This window comes from Gavialis gangeticus, unplaced genomic scaffold (genome assembly GCF_001723915.1).
Source record: "Gavialis gangeticus isolate Ggan-Ray unplaced genomic scaffold, GavGan_comp1, whole genome shotgun sequence".
NCBI classification, from domain to species: Eukaryota; Metazoa; Chordata; order Crocodylia; family Gavialidae; genus Gavialis; species Gavialis gangeticus.
The window spans coordinates 195,134,412-195,155,211 of NW_017729032.1; the positions used below are offsets into that span (position 1 = coordinate 195,134,412).

The following is a 20,800-nucleotide window of genomic DNA, read 5'->3' on the forward strand; positions in this document are numbered from 1 at the left end:
CCGCATTAGCCATCAGAAAAGCAGCAACTATCAACCTGAGTATACAACAGACATCCAAAACTGCCTAGTAACAACTACATCACTGAAAGTAAATATAAAATAGCCACTATGACTGAAAAGCTTTAATGCAAATATGGCCCTAGGGATCCTATGCTAAGAATGGCCTATATGGCAAAAGTCCTGAAGTGGGACACTATGCATGCATAAGCTGTTCAGAGATCAAGTTTTGCATATGTCAGCTAGCTGTTAATGAAATAAGGAAATAATGCTCTCCTGGAATAATTTCTCATGGATTCATGAAGAGTAGTGGAACCATGAATGTCACATTCAGAGAAACCTTAGTCTGCATCACAGTTACTGAGAAAGTGGTATTCTGGGGATGGAAAACTGAAACTTCACCACAAGATCAATTTCATGAATGCTGTTCAACCCTTCACTACCACACCACTATACTTTATTCCATTTACCTTGGTGAAGGCCATCAAAGACTATGAGGTAGGTATTGATTCATATGATGAAAGCCCATGGCCATTATGGCAAAGCCTAGGGAGACATGCACATTTGCATGATGTCTTGCAGTAAATCATGAATACCAACCCCATTTCAGCGTGTGCACATGCACATTCTCTTTCTCTCTCTCTCACATATACACACACAAGATATTAGTCTTCTGCAAACTTGATGCCAAATTGGGGTTCAGCAGAGTACATTCTCTAAGGAATCATCTGATCTTATCATAATTCTACTTTGTTCAGGAAATATAAATTTAAATTCCTATAATGCAGAGTTTGCACCTCTGCACCTGAGATCTTTTAGAAGAGGAAGACCCAGAAGTTGGAAGGGTGGTCTGCCATCTTGATGACATCCTGATCCATGACCCTATCAAGGTTCACAGTAATCATCTGCGCAAGGTACTGTGTATGTTTCAAGAAAGCAGACTTGCTCTGCATGTAAGAAAAATGAATTTGTGGGAGACAATGCTCACTTTCTGGGCAAGTAATCATTGGTTGGTTGAATCCCAATGAGAGCAAGATAGATGTCATCCACAGAATATCTGAGCTTGCCACCTAGATTCATAGATTCATAGACAGTAAGGCTAGAAGGGACCTCAGAAGATCATCAGGTCCAGCCCCTGCACCAAGCAGGAAAGACAACTGGGGTCAGGCGACCCCAGCAAGGTGCCCATCCAGTCTCCTCTCGAAGATTTCCAGGATAGGCAATTGTACCGCCTCTGGAGGGAATATATTTTACAGTCTGGCCACCCTAGTTGTGAAGTAGCTTTTCCTAATGTTGAGCCTGAAATGGATTTCCAGGAGTTTGTGACTATTACTCCTAGTTTTTCCCAAAGGTGCCCTGGTTAACAGCTGTTCAATGAGCCCTTTATGTACACCTCTGATGTAGTGGTAAGATGCTACCAAGTCCCTTCTCAGCCTTCTCTTTTTCAGGCTGAAGAGTCCCATGTCCCTTAGCCTTTCCTCATATGGCTGGCTGCACAAGTCTCTGATTATATGGATGTCCTGTCTCTGGACTCTCTCAAGCTTTACCACATCCTTGTTAAAGTGTGGCACCCAGAACTGGATGCAGTACTCCAGCTGTGGTCTCACCAATGCCAAGTAGAGTGGGAGAATCACTTCTTTGATTTTGCTGGAGATGCACTGATTGATGCATGCAGGGTATTTTTGGCCCTGCTGGCTACAGCATCGCACAACCAGCTCATGATCATACTGTGGTCAGTTATTACCCTCGGGTTCCTTTCATTCGTAGAGCTGATCAGGTTGGCATTGCCAAGTCTGTAGGTGTGCAGGGGATTGTCTGTCCCCAGGTGGAGCACTTTACATTTCTCAACATTGAACTTAATTTAGTTCCGGTCCACTCAACTTGCAAGCCTGTCTAGGTCTGCATGTATCTGCAGCCTATCTTCAAGTGTGACAACATTTCCCCATAACTTGATGTTGTCCGTGAACTTGGCCAGTGAGCTCTTGACGCCCACATTCAAATCATTGATAAAGATGTTGAATAGCACTGGACTGAGCACCACTCCCTGTGGGACACCACTGGCCAATTCCTGCCAAGATGGCACAGAACCATTCATTATAACTCTCTGGGTCCTGCCCTGCAGCCAGTTTCCTACTCACCTGATTGTTTCGCAGTTAAACCCACAGTCTTCCAATTTTCTCACAAGACCATCATGGGATACCAGATCAAAAGCTTTTTGGAAGTTGAGGTATATAATGTTAACCTCCTCTCTCTTATCCAGGTGGTAAGTCACCTGATCATAAAAGGAGAGAAGGTTGGTGAGACAAGACCTGCCCGCAATGAAGCCATGCTGGCTGTCATTCAGAATCCTATCTTCTGTAAGCCTATTGCACATAGACTCCTTAATGAATTTTTCCAGGATTTTCCCTGGGATAGAAGTTAAACTAACTGCCCTATAGTTACCTAGATCCTCCCTCCTCCCCTTCTTGAAGATGGGCACAAAATTGGTCCTGTTGCAGTCCTTGGGGACCTCCCCAGAGTGCCACAAGATTTGGAAAAGCTTCAACAGGGGCTCCGCAATGACTTCGGGCAGCTCCTTAAGCACTCTTGGATGAAGTTCATCTGGACCTGCTGACTTATATATGTCCAATTTCTTTAACTGATCACACACCAGTTCTAGGGCAATAGTAGGAAGGCAGTCATTTCAGCCCTACTCATTCTGTACCCTAGCAGGTGTCAGTTGTTGAACAATGGCCCCACATTCCCATTCATTTTTCTCTTATTCCTTATGTACCTAAAGAAGGACTTCTTGTTGTCCTTGATTCCCATTGCTAATTTTAGTTCAGTCGCCTCACCTCACTGAGCTACAGTATGATTTGGATAGGGTCAACTGCTTAGGCAAATTTATCCTCAGAGGGGCTGACATTTCTACTCTCTGTAAATTTACTTCATTCTAACACAGAGTAGATGTGGGGCATGAATAAAGAATCTCAGTGAGATCAAGAAAATCTGATGTGTCTTTCCAGTCTGGCTCAAGCAAGCCAGTATCATCTTGACTAATATGTCATCTTATGGACTGAGAGCTATTCATCAAAAACAGGACTTTATCAGGATGTGAGCTATGGGTAAAATTCTGTTTCGCTTCATGCCCCCCAAGTGGTACTTATATAAACAGTGTAACACCAGTTTTTGGTACTTATTATTTGGTACTTTGGTATATACTAGTGGCATGACAGAAGAGGATTGCTCCATGTGTATCTCTGCTGGAAGTAAAATAGAGGAGGACCATTGCACTTAATCTTGAGGGTATTTCACCACATCTTACATTTCCATACAATGGATAAACATCATTGGAATTGTTTCCACCCCAGTGGAGACAGGGTGCCAAGCTAGAACCTAGGGCTACCCTTCTTCCACATCACTGTTCCATTTCACTGAGCATACTGGTTTGCTCTCTTGCTATATATATCTTCCTCTTCTAGCTGCAAGTGTTCCAGTTTCAGCTAGAGGCCTGGAGAGTGCTCTGGGTCAGTGGACCAACCATTTTGGCAAACATGCCACAAATTAGCTCTGCAACCTCCAAATACCACTCTGATCCCTCTCCCTTATCCAATCTGCTGCTAAGCTTTCTGCTTCCTACCTTGTGCTCCCTGACTAAACTGTTGTTTTGCTTTCTGCTCCCTGCCCTCCCTATCTGCCACATGTTGCACAGAGGCTCCAGGCTGGCACCCCTGCTCTGGGTAATGCCCAAACCATGCTTTGGTGGCTAGATCACTTTCCTGGTTAGCAGGAGGTACAGGCTCATTAGTCACTTAGAACCAGGATGGATTTGATTCAAACCAAATTGCTTTAAATCACTAGTCAGGAAGCCTCAATTTAATCACTGTTTCCCACAAAGAGTGCATTCTTTGTGTTTGATATAACCTACATATTATTCACAACTCAGAGAGGTTTAATTTTTAAAAGGTACACACTATACATTTTAAAGCAGTGATTTATTTTGATATTTTTTTCAGATTAATTTTGCAGATACATCAGAAAACTGAATTATGATTTGTTTATTTCATTTACCAAAGTTAATTCAAGCAGATACTTGGGAAGTCATTGGGAGGTGAACTATTTCCAATTCACTAGATTACTTATGGATATTTGGGAAATATTTTTGCCATGCTGAATTAGAAGGACATCAAGTGACATTTATAAAACTTTCCTAAAAAAGTTACATAAATATATTATCTCAAATAGTATATAATTACAAGATATAATCCCTATTCCATGATAATGGCATAGCAGAGCCACTGGCATGGCTGTTTGAGCACTCATGGTGCTCAGGTGAGGTCCCAGAGGACTGGAAAAGGGCCAGCGTGGTCCCTGTTTTCAAGAAGAGAAAGAAGGAGGATCTGGGTAGCTATAAACCGGTTACTCTCACCTCTATCTTTGGAAAATCCTTTGAAAATATTATCAAGGATCACATTTGTAGGATTCCAGAAGTTAATATAATAGTGAAGGGCAACCAGCACAGGTTCATAGCAGGTAGATCCTGCCTGACTAACCTTGTTTCTTTCTATGACCAGGTTACTAAAAGCTTAGATGCTTATAGGCTCAGTAGTGCTACACTCACTAGCACCATGGCTGAAAGAGACTTGAGGGTCATGACTGACCACAAGATGAACATAAGCCACCAATGCAATGTCACAACCGGTGAAGCAAACCAAACTTTGGCTTGCATCCATAGATGCTTCTCAAGTAAATCTCAGGATGTCATCCTCCCACCATACTCAGCCTTGGTAAGGCCACAGCTGGAGTACTGCATCCAATTCTGGGCTTCACAATTCAAAAAAGATGTGGAGAAGCTTGAGAAAGTCCAGAGGAGAGCCACACACATGATCAGAGGATAGGAGAATAGGCCTTATGAAGACAGACTGAGAGCCGTGGGACTTTTCAGCCTGGAAAAGTGCAGGCTCAGGGGTGACCTGGTGGCAGCTTATAAGTACATAAGGGTTGTGCATCAGGATCTGGGGGAACATCTGTTCACCAGAGCGCCCTAAAGGATGATAAGGTCCAATGGTCACAAACTCCTCTAAGACCGTTTTAGGCTGGAGATAAAGAAAAACTTCTTTACTGTCTGAGCCTCCAAGGCCTGGAATAGGCTCCCTCTGGACTCCTTTAAGAAGTGTTTGGACACTTATCTTGCTGGGATCCTTTGACCCTAACTGACATCCTGCCCTTGGGGCATGGGGCTGGACTCAATCTCCCAAGGTCCCTTCCAGCTCTAATGTTTATGAAAGCTATTAAATCTATGAAATATCTTCATCAGCGACCTGGATGAAGGCATGGAAAGCCCTCTGTCCAAATCTGCAGGTGACACAGAACTATGGAGCGAAGTAAACACACTGATGGGAAGAAATTGAATCTAGAAGGACCTGGCCAGGTTAAAGAAGTGGGCAGAGAACAATAGGATGCAGTTCAACAAGGACAAGTACAAGTACAAGTACAAGTACAAGGTTCTGCACTAAGGGAGAGAGAATCACCAGCACACCTACAGGCTGAGGGATGACCTTCTCAGCCACACAGCAACAGAAAGAGATCTCGGAGTCATTGTTGACTCCAAGATGAATATGAGTTGTCAATGTGATGAAGCAACTAGCAGAGCTAATTGCACTTTGTCATGCATTAGTAAGTGCATCACGAACAGGTCCAGGAAGGTGATGCTTCCCCTCCTATGCAGCATTGGTCAGGCCGCAGCTGGAGTACTGCATCCAATTCTGGGTGCTGCAATTCAAGAGGGATGTGGAGAACCTTGAGAGGGTTCAGAGGAGGGCCACTCATGTAGTTAGAGGCCTGCAGGGAAGGCCCTATGAGGAAAGGCTAAGGCACCTGGACCTTTTCAGCCTCTGCAAGAGAAGGCTGAGGCAGGATCTTGGGGGCAGGGGGGAGAAGGGGGGTGGTGTGGCAGAGAATAGGAGATGCTCTGTTTACCAGGGAAACCCTTGGAATAAGCAGGAACAACGGCCACCAGCTTATAGAGAGTAGATTTAGGTTGGACATCACAAAGAACTTCTTCACAGTCAGGGTTGTCAGAATCTGGAATGGGCTTCCAAGAGAGGTGGTGCTCTTCCCTACCTTGCGGGTCTTCAAGAAGAGACTGAATAAGCACCTGGCTGGGATCACATGACCCAGGCACTTTTTCCTGCCATGGGCAGGGGCTCAGACTTGATGATCCATTAAGGTCCCTTCTGACCCTAGCTTCTATGAATCTATAATATCTTTGAGTTTTAACATATCTTAAATTAAAACTGTCTTTATATAGGTTTATTTTTTAAGTACCTTAACAAAAAATAAAATAAAAATACAATTAAATAAAAAAATCTGATTTAAATATGAAAGTCTGATTTTGTTAATTAAAAAAAATGTTGATTTTTATCCACCCTGCTTAGAACTACTACTCCTTGTTGCCTGGTAACTAGTCCTTGTACAAGAGCTGGAAGATCATGTCTGTCACAGCCGAACATCTGCAACAGCAGAGTAAACAACCTTACATTTTTCCTGCTATTAGTCTTTTGGGCAGACTTCTGGAGTTCACATGTTTTAGTTGAATTGTCAATGGTATCTCTTCATTACCAACTTTCTCATGTCCAACTCATGCTATTTTAAACTGGTGAACCTTGAAGGCTTTCACTTCAACACTATCATTAATCACATGAAACCCATGTTCACAAAAGACATCTGCACTGAAAGATACCTGTAGGCCAACCCACCAAAGGGCACTTAATATACAATATTCATAAAGAACATAGTTTTACCTTCATCACTTCAATCTTTCTCTTCCCACAGAACTATAGGTTAATTTAGGCTGTATATATAGAACATAGGCATAACTACACCAAGATCACCCCTAACCAGTGGCTGGCCAACTTCTTCTTGAACATCCCCAGTGATAGGTATTCCACAACTTCCCTAGGCAGTATATTCCATTGTCTCATTATTCTAACAGTAAAGAAGGAAGTGTTTCCTGATATCCGGTCTAAACTTACTTTACTGCAACTTCAAACCACTGGTCCACAACTTGCTGTCTGGAGCAAGACAGAAAAGGTGTTTTCCTTCTTCTTTATGGCAGCCCTTCAAGTATTTGAAAACTGCAATCATGTCTCTTCTTAAGTGCCATTTCCACAAGCTGAAATGCCTATCTCCTTCAGCCTCACCTTGTATGACTTGCCTTCCAAGACCTTTATGATTCTTTTCGCCTACTTCTGGACTCAAACTTCTCCATGTGCAGCCCAAAACTGCAAACAATAATCTAGATGAGATCTAATACAGTGCCAAGTAGAGAGGCACTATTGCCTCTAGTATCTTGCACCGAATGTACCTAATGCTTTTATTGATGCATCCCATCCAGCCTGCCCATCTGACATTTGCCTTTTGTGCAGCTGCATCACAATGTAGACTCTTATTGAATCTGTGATCTACCATGACTCCCAGAACCTTTTCCATAGTGATGCCATACAGCCAGATGTTATCCATTTTGTATTTGTATTTTTGGTTATTTTTCCAGAAGTGTAGCACCTTCTATTTGTCAGCATTGAACTTTATTCTGTTAGCTTCAGCCAAGCATTCCAATCTGTCAAGATTCTTCTGCAATGCACTCTTCTCCTCCACCACATTCACAATCGTTTCCAGTTTCATCTTCTAATATTTACAAGAAGCTCTCTATTCTGGCATCTGAATCATTAATAAACACATTGAACAGCACTGGGCCAAGGACAGATCCTGTGGGATTCCATTTAAAACCTCGACATTCTGACATGGGTCTATTTACAATTACTCTTTGCTTGCAGCTATTGAGCCAGTTAGTTGTCTAACAACCTTATAACAGTTTTGCCCAGCTTATATTTCTCCAATTTGCTCATCAGAAGATCAGGTGGGACCTTGTCAAAAGACTTGCTGAAGTCTACATACACTATATTCACAGCATTGCCTTCATCTATCGAAGTAGGCACTTTGTCAAAGAAGGAGATCAAATTTGTTTGATATGATTTGCTCTTTGTAAATCTATGTTGGCTGCTTGTGATGAACCTTTTCCCCTCCAGATGCTTACAAATGAACTTCCTGAAGATATGCTTCAGTAATTTCCCAGATACTGACTTGAAAATAACTGGTTTGTTGTTCTCTGGGTCATTATTGTTGGATTTCCCTTCCTAATTTTGTCTCTGCAGGTTCTTTCTATTTCCTGGTATGGTTCCTTTGTGACCTGCCCATTTTTTCATTGCCTGTCTGCTTTCCTTTTGTATTTGAGGCATCCTAGAAGCTCCTTGTACAGCCACACTGGTCTCTTGCCATTCTTCTTGTGTTCCATCACGGGGGAACGGTTTCTTATTCAGCTTCTAATAATAGGTCTTATAGAAGTTCCCAGACCTCCTGGATGCCTTTCTTCTTCAGTTTATCTTCCCATGGCACCAGGCCTACTAAGTCTCTGATTCAAGTGAGATCCATGGTTTTTGAAATCTAGCATCCTAGTTTTGATGATCTCATGATCTCCCCATCTCAGGATGTGGAATTCTACCATATTGTAACCAGTATGATCATGAGTCCATTAAACTCAAAACTCTCTTCCCTGACAGCTACCTTCTGAAATAAAGGACAGATAACCACTTGGAACTACAAAACGAGGATATATGTCAGATATCATGAAGTAAAAATATTTTTTAAACTGTAAGTCAATCAGTCTGTCTAGATAACTGATATGTGGCCTTGTGGTTTCTTTGAGACCAAATATTCAAGTACTGTATGTTTTTGAATCACCATATGCGATATTGCTTAAAATCACATTAATCACCACAATCAATTGATGAGACAATGCAGGAGTGTCAATATTATTTCCCTGTTCAACCTCTGTATCTTCTGTTCCTTCAGCATTTCACCACAAATTTTGGCATGTACTTCTCTTACTGTGAGCCAATTGGTAGAAAGAAGCCCCTCTAGACTGTATTACTAAAGGTGTATTTCATTCTTTTTCTTTTATATTTGTAGAATCCAATTAATTGATGTGTATGCTAGCTAGAAATCAATAGTGCTCCATCTCCCAATTAGTGGACATATTTTTCAATGTGTGGTATACCAGCTGTCTTTCATTTTGACTACAGATTAAGCACTTATTGTGCCCTCAGACTCATTTGAGTACCCATTCTTTGGTAGGTTGAAAGTAAAGCTGCTCCATCTTGGGTAAATGTAACAGAGGGGGAGAAGACAGGGTTTGGTGTTTGAGACAGTGTATGAAATGAGATATGTGTAAGTGGCACTTTGATGTGTATCACAGAAATACTGAGCATATTTCCAAGAGGCAAAACATGTATACACAAGTGTCTTTGGCCTGCCTTTTTTATACTCCTAGGTTTGGATGTATAGTAGTAGCAGTTAGTGTATATTCAGGTTTAATTAGCAGACAGCAATATACTAGATAGCAACATGTTCCTGGTTATGAAGTCTGAATCAATATAACAATATGTGGTCACAAAGAATTATCGCTAGCTGGAGCAAACACATTTAAAGCAGGTGTAACTTTCACTATGTTACACTATCTCAGTAGTTTGTTTCAACATTTGATTGTATCCTACCTGTGGTTTTTATGCATGAACTCTGAACTGTCAGTCAGTAACAGTCTGCCTAAACCTTGAAGGTCCAAGGGTGAGTAAGATTTACCAGCTTCTGTAGCCAGTAACACCAAAGAAAGTGATAGGGCTGTTATTCATACCCAACCACCTCTGACTCCACAGTCTGAATGACTAGATGCCCATTTACAAGTTGGATCAAGTAGCAATAGCTTTCAGCACAACTACAAAACAAGACTCAAATGCACACCTCATGATCCATAGCAGTTTGCGCATCCTGTCATCGCTCTCCTATCTGCATGGCTTTACCACATAAAAATGCCAAGCAAACACAGCAGAGGGCAGAGGCTGCCTAAGATTATGTGCTTGACCATCTCTGTGCTTGTGATTTTAACAAAAGGTGTAGAAATATGCAGAGCTGGGATTTATTAAGCTCCTAGAACACAGAGGTGTGAATAAAGTAGGCAACAGGTACATAAATAGTATGTCTGCTTTAAAAGGAAGGTTTATGAATAGGGCACATTCACAGTGGTCTATCCTCTGTTATAGCATCCCTTGCCTACATCACCATTAGTTTAGGGATGTCATAGATTACATACCTGCTTGTTCTATTTAGTAGCTATTAATAAACCTGTCCTCCCTGGATTTGTCTAATCTATTTTTGAACTTAAAATATCAGCCTCTACAACCACTTGTAGCAAGGAACTCCACAAACTAACTTTGAGCTGAACAAAAAGCCTCTTGTTTCCAGGTTCAGGAAAATGCCCTCCTAGGTATGGTGTCATGTGTGTTTTGAATATTTAGCCTTACTAGTACAAAACAAATGATCAACAGGGATCCTGGTTTTCTCGGATTAAAAAAAATCCCCAATTTTCAGACCTAACTATCTATATATTAGTGGTGTTTCATTTTAATCATGGAAAAATGTGGATTTGGGGTTACTTTTTTATATCTGAAAATTGGGGATTTTTTTAAATCCAAGAAAACCAGGATTCCTGATGATCAAACATCATCACAGAGATCCAAGATTATCAAAGATCATCACAAAGATCATCACAAGGCATTTGTTAGGCTTCCTACACTATCTACTACATATTCAGTCTGGGACTTCCAATTTTTCTTTCCTTCATTTAAAAGGATACTTTTACCTCATCCCATTCAGTTTAGTTCATAGCCTGGGCCAAACTACCATCTAGAATTGGGATTTGTTCAAAATCTTCAAATCTGGTTCATTTTAAAGATAGTTTTTAAGCTCAATTTGAGATTTATAATTTTCATTCAGATCCTTTCCCGTTAAATATGACAAATCAACAATTAATTGCATAGGCTGCATTTTTAGAATTACATCAAAGCTTAACTGAGAAAAGTTAACTTAAACTTGAAACTTACTTTCATTTTACTTTTTATGATCTTTACAAACATATTAAATTTTTCATCCATACTTTAACATCACTTTCCCTGTCTTTTATTTCTTTTGGCACTTACATATGTAAAAATTTGATAACCATGCCAGAGAACAATACAAAACCCATTCAGTGCTAATACACGACAATTTCAGGGATAATGGATCATAATCCTTTCACATTTCATATTCTAAACAACCCCTGATATAATCAGTGAATAAATATATTGTACCCAGAGGACACAGATCATTACCTGAAGTGCATCCATTAATTTTATTACCTTGTGTACTGTGCATAACAAATTGTGTTAGAATATTTTAATTGTACAGCACCCTATATGGAAGTACTTAGGAGCTGCCACTTAACATGAAGTACACCTTGTCAAGTATATTTATCATTAGCCACGGATGCAAGATAGAATTATGTAATCTTATCTCTGTTTTTATAGCTTTTACCTCAGAAGGATATTTGGAATAGCAACTTACGGTAAAGCATGATAATAACATTTCCTCTTTATTATGGTAGTACTTTAGCTAAAGTGTTGAATCATTATAAATTCATTTTCCATTGCTTGTAATAGTTCCTATCATAAGGTCTTGGAGAATTCATTCTGATACCCTACCTATATTATTCTAAACTATCACAATAATCAAGGGGCCAGTCAACTCTCTAACTCGTTTAATTTGTCAGCAGACTTTTATTTCTTAAGCAAAAGAAACATTCTGAAATGGTAACATTTCTATTACTGTTGGGAGGTTATTCCAGGGCAGCAGTTCTCAACTTTTTCAGACTCAAGGCACCCCTCATCAGACTTGAGGCACCCCTCCCTGGCTTTTGTGACTTGAGTGCCATCCCATTTCAAAAACTAATTCATTACAGTTCTTACCTCTTTGCAGAAGGGGTAGACAGTGGGTGCAGGGGTGCTGCCAGGCAAGGAGAGCCCAAGCCTGGCCTTATGTGTTTATCTCCTCACACCTGAAGCCTAACTCTGCCTTTATTTCCTTATCCTTTCACACCCCTCAAGCAGGGTGCCCTAGTACCCTGGTTGAGAATCATTGCTCTAGAGGTAAGCAGGCCTCTTCGGATCCCAAGGCAAAAGGAAGCATGCCATGGCATCTTGTGGGATACAGGCTTCCAGGAGTAGCAGTGACTTTCTCAGTAATAGAAACCAGGAACATCAGTAGCAATATTGAGAGGAGCGTTACCTTGAATCATATACATTACCCTTCTGACAGGGCTGGTGTCTTCTGGAGAGTCACTTCTTTCCAGGAAAGCCATGCCCCAATTATGCTCAAAGGGACTTCCTTGCCAGCAGCTGCAAGGCCATGTGGCAGTAAGGCACCCTCACAGCCCTAGATATCAGTGTGGGCAACAGAATTTTTATAGCTTGAAATCTGGACACCATTCTCTGTCTCTTGATTTGGGCTGGGCAAACAACTGAACTTTCTTTCCAATTTACTTGGAATATTAAAATACTCACTGAAACACTGAGTGCAGGAAGGAGACTGATGGACAGAGTAACTCTAGTCTACTGGTTAGCACACTTACCCAACAGGTGAGATACTTTGGTTCCAGTCCATATGCATAGGAATTATGTTTACAAAGTGGAATAGCAACAGCAAGAGTTAGGCCCCTGGCACATGTTACACTAAAGACATGATTAACTAGTTAACCACCTCTTAAGTTGTTACTCAGACACACATTAATGCAGTAAATGGTATGATAAAACAAAGAATAAGCCACAAAAATAGGTAGTAACTTTGTGGCTGGCTACTATCATGCCATTAATTGAATGTGTGGCAAGGCTGGGAGCCCTATCAGCTGCTCGGGGCTTGCAGCCATAGGAACATACCATGGCCTCCCATGGCTTGGAGTCCTGTTAACGGATCTGGGCTCCCAGGCATAGGGGTGTACCATGTGCTTCTGTGACTAGGAGCCCCATTAGCAGATCTGGGCTCTGTCTGCATTGCAATAAGGAGTGACGGGAGATGATGTGGCATGGCAGAAAGTGTGATTATGGGGATTGCATACCAGATTCCATCATGCCTCTACTTGCACATCTGCCAGGGTTCTTAGAGAGTATCATGTTCCAAAATATCTTCTAGCCTAGTGATTATGGCACTTCTGTAAAGCAGGATATTTGAGAGGGAGATCTCTTTGAATACAGGGGAGAAGTCGACCCATGTTTCTCATATACTGGTTCAGTATCCCATCCACTGGGTTACTGGTTAAAAGGGGTCATCCCTGCTGCTGCCATCAGTGTAGACTTTGTGAATCCAGTTGCAATTTGTTTCAGTAAAATTATTTACAGAATTTGGGTGGAATAAATGAATAGTTTTGAATGCATCATTATTGTAATCAGGTCTCTCTTACAATAAGGTCCCTCCTCCTTTTATCTGTTTTGCAACTTTTTACATATTCAGTTCTTCAGCTTCTTCTGCCTATCCTCAAAATTTGTTACTCGTTTAGCTCTTAAATCTGGATGTCAATGTATGATTTTACAATGCTTGAGTATACATTACATTTACTGATTCAATCACACTATTAAAATTGATCAGTTTCTGCAAGGAAAGTACCATTTAGAGCAGTGGTATAAATGGTATACCACTTATACTTCCTGTGATTTGGACATTCCATTTAGTTTGGTTTCTGAAAATTTGATTTATCAGAACCTTTGAGCATTATTCTCTCCCTCTTCTTCTAAGTGAGCCAGATATTACTACCTCTCTCCACCAGACCCAAATCAAAATTTCTCCCTTAAATGCAAAAAGTACACTGATTTCCAGTATTCTCACATTGTATTATATTGTGAACAGAGAAAGGTACTTGGGCATGGTTCTCTGACAGTCTGTTCTGTTGTTTCTTGGGTATGCCAAAGACATGGAGTGAGAGGGAACTTAGCTGAATCATTCAGAAACTTAAAAAAAAACAAACCCCAAAAACATTTAGTCTTAATGCAATTTGAACTTCAGGTTTAAAATGGAACTACTTTTTCTTTTATTTTCATCCTGTTCCAATTTGGAGGTAACCCTACTCCTATTTGGAGGCAAATGTACTTGATTGTAACAACATGGAAGAACAGACAGAATATTCATTGCACTTAAAATCTTAAGTATTTCATGCTGCAATTAACTTCCTCCATAGTACAGATGTAATTTTAAATACTCTGCTAGATATTCCAGCCACTAGCAATAAAAAAATCTTAGTTAAAATACTCTTTCTAATTCTCATTATCTGAGCATTCTGACCACTTTTGTACTACTTAAGCACTTTGCACTGTACCTTCTGGAATTCCTTCTGGAATTGCCTTTGCAGCTTTGTAGCATATGAAGCCTTATAAATATCTGGGTTTTATGTTTATGGAGTGAATTCATAAACAGCCAAAGAACACAGATTCCATCCTTACACAGACACCTAAACTGTTGTTCAGTTTGGGGTAGTTAAATATTCCTGCCAACAAAACTGTCATAATACATGTCAACTGATATCCAAGGAATCGGTTGAAATCACAGTAACTTACACTTATCAACATCTTACCTGTTTACTACCCACATTCTAGGCAGAATATGTATTCTTTCTGGTAGGCTGATATTTGCACATACCTCTCCTTTTCTAGCAGTCTGCTCCAACAATAATGCTGACCTTGGCAACAATAGCAAATGCACTTCCCTAGTGATATAAATTCTTGAATGATAGGTTACTTACTAAGTTAAGAACCAAAGCCAGAAATACATTTGAGATTCTTCCTAACACTATGCTTTCACAAAAGGGGTTATTATAACTATAACCCTATCAGCATGCTTGGATCTATTTAAGAGGAGAGGAGAGAACAGAGAATCAAAAGTTACAGTGCACATGAGAGAATTTAAGATGGGAATGGCCATCTGCTAGACACTAAGGCTTCTTGCAGACATGAAAACAAAACAAAACAGCGCTTTATTTGAAGCCTGGCCACCCCCATGCTGGGCACAGTGCACACCCAGAAAGTGCAGTGCATTAGTTGGACCAATGTCTGTATAGATAGGAATCTTCAGTGGGGCTTTTTGGTGCTTTTATCTGATAGCTGATTGAATCAACTATCATATAAAAGCATCGCTGAGGCACCCAATCTATATGGATGCTGCAGAAACGGGTTGAACTAATGTGCTTCCTCGTCTAGTAAAGCACTGTTTTGGTTTTTTTCACATTTGCAAGCAGCTTAAGTGTATCCATCAACTAGGCCATGAAACAAAACAATGAGTGTGTTGGGCTACTAGCTCTCCAACTGAAAGATGCCATTATTAATCTACTAGAATTTCAACTTGAGTAAAAAAGAATAGACCTGCTCCTGGCATGCATCGATCAAAAGTATACCAGAGAATATTTATATTTTATTTAGTGCACTAATTGAGCCTGACTCGTGAATAATTAGATCAAAGCATAAGTCCAGGATGGCCAAACTGTGGCACATGTGCACAACAACCTCTGCATACAATGCATGGCAGACCAAGGACAGGACAGACAGCACAGTGGTAGATATGACAGGGAATAGAAAGCAGAACAGCAGCTTGGTCAGGGAGCACAAAGTAGGAAGTAGAAAGATCAGCAAATTGGGCAGGAGAAGGGGAGTGCATTGGGGAGGGTGCAAAAATAATTTGTGGAACACCTGCCAAAAAGGTTGGCTCCTACTGGTATAAGTGGCAAATATTTCCTCACCTGGCTTGTACAATCAAGGACAGAATAAGTTATTTTTAATGGGGGAAGAGGTAGAAGGGGAGAGTGATAGAAATTTTGCACGTGACCAGCTACAGAAAATTCTAGGATACAGGCTCACAATCTCACAGAGGATGCAAATTTCCTAAATTCCCTTTTCACACCTTCTTTTGGGCTGTTCCTTGAGATTAAAATGTATATACACCTGAGGCCTGTAAAAACTAGATAATCCATGGAAACCAAAGCTATTCACTTGAGGCAATGACCCCGGTGTATGCTCACTATCTTTTATGTTCTACCAAATTTGGCTACTTTGGTCAGTTTGTATTTGAAAGTCTAAAAATGTAATTTATTTAAAAGGGTTAAATCTCTATTGTTTATCATAAAACAATAAAAGTTATGAACTATGAACAGCAACCAATGCAATGCAATTCATATTTTTGGGTTGTCATTTAAAGCAAAAAAAACTTGAAACGAGCTATTTGAGTCCAGTATTTTGGAAGCGTTGACCCACAAGTCAAAAGCACCGTTGGATTCTCAGCATTTCTAAACATCAGGTCTTTCGAGCACTGTCACAGAATCCAAGAATCATAGAAAACCAGGGCTAGAAGGGATTTCAGGAGGTCATCTAGTCTAACCTTTGCTCAAGGCAGAATCATCCCTGACTAAATCATTTTAGTCAAGTGTCTTAAAATATTTGCAAAACAGCTTTTTCCACAGTATTACATCACTGACTTGACGGATGAGACCCACGGCTCTGCAAGCCTTTTAATTGTTAATGTTGTTTATCAATACTTAATTTACTGTGTGCATCACTACACAATAAACAAAGTAATTAGCATGATAAACTGGGATACTGGAGAAAAAATATGAAGTCTCAGACTCTTTATAGCTTATTAGTTGGAAAAAGGCAGCAGATAGGAATGCAAATGTATTGCACTTACCCAAACCCACAATGACTTTGAATGTAAGACAATCCTCCCTCCAATAACTAGACATGAAAAAGTATCAAGTTATAATTTTCCAGTATAGAATCTATTAGTGGAAGGTTGTCTTAAATTCATCCCCCACTCTCACTGTTATGGTGGGGAAAGCTGCTCTTTGCCCCTTGTCCCCCTGTGCTGTGCCTGTCTCCCCTATGCCTGTCCTTGCCATAAGCCCCCTTGCTACATACCCCCTGCTGTCTCCCAACTCTCATCCTCTGTCCTGTTTACTGCCCCCCACTTCCTACCTCACCACTCCCTGCTTCCCTGTTCTGCCTGCCTCCTTGCCCTTTGCTCCCTCCTGCATTTGCCCTCCACCCACTGCTCCCTCCTGCTGCCTGCCCCATCACCCTGGCACTCGTGCCTGTCCTGCAACTCCCTACCCATTCCCCTTCTTACCTTCTGCTGAGGCTCTGCTTCTCTACAGCACTAAGCAACAGTGGTGGAAGCAGCAGTTGCAGCTCCCAGTAGGGCTAGATCAGGGCTGAAGGGATGGGAGCTGGAGCAGAAGGTAAGGTGGGGAGGATGCAGCTAGGTGGGAGGAAAGCAGGGGTATAGGAACATGCACAAACATGGGGGGGCAAAATGGGGGGCAGACTGCAGGCTTCCCCCCACTAACTGTCCACCCTGTGGTCCCTTCAGCTGTGTGCCCCCTCCCCTGCCATATGAATCATCCTGGCCCAGGACAGATGGTGACCCATCTCCAGGTTCAGGCCCAAGCCTGAGGCCAAAGCCAGAGCTGAGTGGGCTACCTGCCCCAGGCCAGTACAAGGTAAGGCTTTCTTTCTTCCATACTCACTGGGGACAATACTTAGTCTTGAATATGAATAAATAATCCATTTTGGTCCAGATTCTGCAATCCCATACTTTCACCAGATGGCACCATACCCAGCGAATGCATTCAATGGGCATGTCCAGATGAGCGGGAATGTGCATTTCTCCAGGGACAAACAGCAGCGACACATAGTTGCACTGCTGTTACATGTCCCCAGGGAACACACCTGCATGTGTGCTCTGGCACATGGGAAATAGCTGTGGGTAGAGTAGGGGAGGCTAGGGACAGCACCTCAGCTTGTCTCAGCAGCTTTACCCGAGATCCTGGGAGCTTCAGGGTGGCAATTCAGGTACATGGAGCCTAGCCAGCAGCCGGAGTATGTTTCTAGCTGGCTAGGCTCCGGTTTCAGGTGGCACCCTGTGCATTCATGTATGGTGTCCCACTTTTTTTGAAGCATTTAAAAAAAAAAACAACTTTTTTTAGATACCAGGATTTTCTGGTATCTAATTTTGGCTCCATGCTGCAAAGTACATGTTCCCACTCATCTGGATGTACCCAATGAGCTCAACAGAATTACATGCAGATCTTGGTACCCTTCATTATGAACATGATATTGTGATGCATTCAGGATCTTACTAACAAAAAAAAAAATGGTTTGAAGATGTTACTGAATGCTTAGTGTAACTAAATGTAATGAAGACAAAAAATTCTGCATTTGCAGAAACACAGCATTTTAATTTTTCTTTTATTTACATTTCTAAAGTTTTACAATTAAAATAAAAAAATATTTTTTGTAGGGAAAACAATCTAAAAGCTCAAAAAATCAGTGATCTGCATGTAATAAAAATCTTTGGCAAATCAATAATATTTTCTATTTGATAGTTGCATAAGCCTTAAATTTTTGTATTTTTGAAAAGTATACACATCTTTTATACTATAACAGGACTGCCTATTTTGCTATGATACCATGTATTGCAAAAGCCACTGAAATCAGATTGCATGACTGACTGATTTTCAAACAGGCTAAGATAACATGGACTATATTCCAAACATTTCCCCTGTGAAACGATATAGAGACACTATTGTATATTTGAAAGCTTTCTCGATTATAATCAGGGAAAAAGATTAGGATTTTAGATGTTATGTAGAATAGATTGCTATTATATAGTGAGTACTTCAAGTGTTGTATTTTGCTATGTGTGTTTCACAATAGTAAAATTTTGCTTTTTTGTTTCTGTTTTATGCTTATCAACTTTAAAATTCAGAAATAATAAAAAATACAAAATGACCTTACTTCAATTTACTGTTCTATTCAAAAAGTGTTTTGCTAATATAATTCTTGTGATAAATATAAACCTGTGCATTTATCAAATCCCTAAAAAGATTATCTAAATCAACTCCCATGTAATTACCATTCACCATCTGTTCCACCAGGGCTTCAGCTGATCTGCTGGCATCTTGCAGTTTTCTGTACTTCTCAGGCTTTTCTCGGTCTATGGCCTGTAGCATGACAGAAAAGGTGAGTATTTCAGTAGTCAGATTTTGAAGAAAGTAATTAATCCATAGATGTCCTCTAGATGCCTTGAGATCTTTTACCCTGTCAAATTCCCCTGCTAACCTCCTGACTTGGCAGCGAAAGGAACAAGCATTGCAAACTTGGTCATACTGTTAGACAGACAACTTCAGGAAAAAGGACATGAAGTCAAAAATCTCTCTCCACATAAATGCAAGCGTGACAACAAAACTTGACAAATGATGTATGTAGGCATTTTGAAGACAAACACAAAGGTATCTTTACATAGAACAAGAACTATTCAAAGCCCAGTCTCTGAGAATGAAAAATGTATTTGTTGAACAGGAATTTCAGACTGAAAAATTTAAGATTTGATTCTTCAAGAAGCTGATTGCCCTAAAGTCCCATAGATTTCAAAGTCAGTCAAGGGTACATAGCAAATGACAGGACTGCATGGCATATTGCAGGATTGATTCCATATAACTTTGGCTTGACTGATTTACTATGTATTGGCCACATTTTCAAATTTGCATGAATAAAATTAAGCATCTAAATCTACACATAGGCAACTAAATAAATGTATGACTGCACTGCAGAGTTAACCTGAACTACTGCTTGGGTGAAGATCTTAAACTCTCTTATCCATGCTCAGAAACCTCTTGCATGAGTCCAATGGTTCTGGCACTGCTAAGTGTGTTATCAGTAGGTCTGTGTAAATAGGGAACTATTTGATTCAGACTTGGCCAATTCAGATGCCAGAGATTCGATTCAGAGATCTGAATCATTTTTCTGATTCGATTCAACCGAATTGCTTCAGAAGATTCAGAGCCGATTGGGAGATTTGGCCGTAGAGTATAATAAGGATGCAATGAAATATCTATAACTTTGCTGTTCTTTGATTGATTTTGATGAAATTTGAAGGAGTAGTAGCCTCTTCTGATAGTATGATGTCTCCCAAGCTGCAAGGTGATAGCTGCAGGGGTTTCTGGGAAACCGCACCTCAAGCTGCTGACAAGCAAAACTCATGTCACGTATGTGTGTTAAGCCACAGTGGGGTGAAAAGCGCAGGAGTGGTAGCTCTTGCTGAGGCCACAAAGCCTGCCAAGTTTCAAGGAGATAGGTGCAAGGGTTTCTGAGAAACTGCACCTCACACTGCTAACAAGCAAAACTCATTACATAGGTGACACTGGGTGTGTGTTAAGGCACAGGAGGGTGAAAACTGCAGGGATGGTAGCCCCTGCTGCAACCATGAAGCCTGCAAGCTTTCAAGGAGATAGGTGCAGAGGGTTCTGGGGAACTGCACCTCTGCACTTTTACCTTTAACACGGTCTCCCACCTCATTCTCCTTAAAAAACTAGGTGACTGTGGCATCGATCCCTATACAGTCAGATGTATTGCAAATTGGCTGAAGGGTCGTACTCAGAGGGTAGTGATGGATGGGTCATTTTCAGCCTGGAGAGAAGTGGGCAGCGGAGTCCCCCAGGGCTCGGTCCTTGGGCCCACACTGTTCAATTTCTTTATTAGTGACTTGGACGACAGGGTCAAAAGCAGCCTGTTCAAATTTGCTGATGACATGAAGATTTGGGGTGAGGTGGGCACACTAGTAGGGAAGGACAGATTACAGCAGGACCTGGACAGGTTACAGGGGTGGGCTAACGAAAATAGGATGGGTTTCAATACTGACAAGTGCAGGGTGCTGCACATGGGCAGTAGGAACCAGCAGCACACTTACACAATGGGGAACTCCTTACTCGAGAGCACGGAGGCAGAAAGGGATCTTGGAGTCATTATTGACTCCAAGATGAACATGGGCCGACAATGCGAGGTCATGGTTGGCAGGGCTAACCGGACCT

At 41.1% G+C, this 20,800-nt stretch overlaps 1 protein-coding gene across 1 annotated transcript in view; it reads right to left on the minus strand.

Annotated features, from left to right (window-relative positions):
• DMD (dystrophin) overlaps positions 1 to 20,800 on the minus strand; it is a 2,221,918-nt gene that overhangs the window by 1,596,394 nt on the left and 604,724 nt on the right. The window contains exon 17 of the mRNA XM_019523954.1: positions 18,847 to 18,934. Coding sequence (XP_019379499.1) covers positions 18,847 to 18,934 — 88 coding nt within the window. The remainder of the gene's footprint in view (positions 1 to 18,846; positions 18,935 to 20,800) is intronic.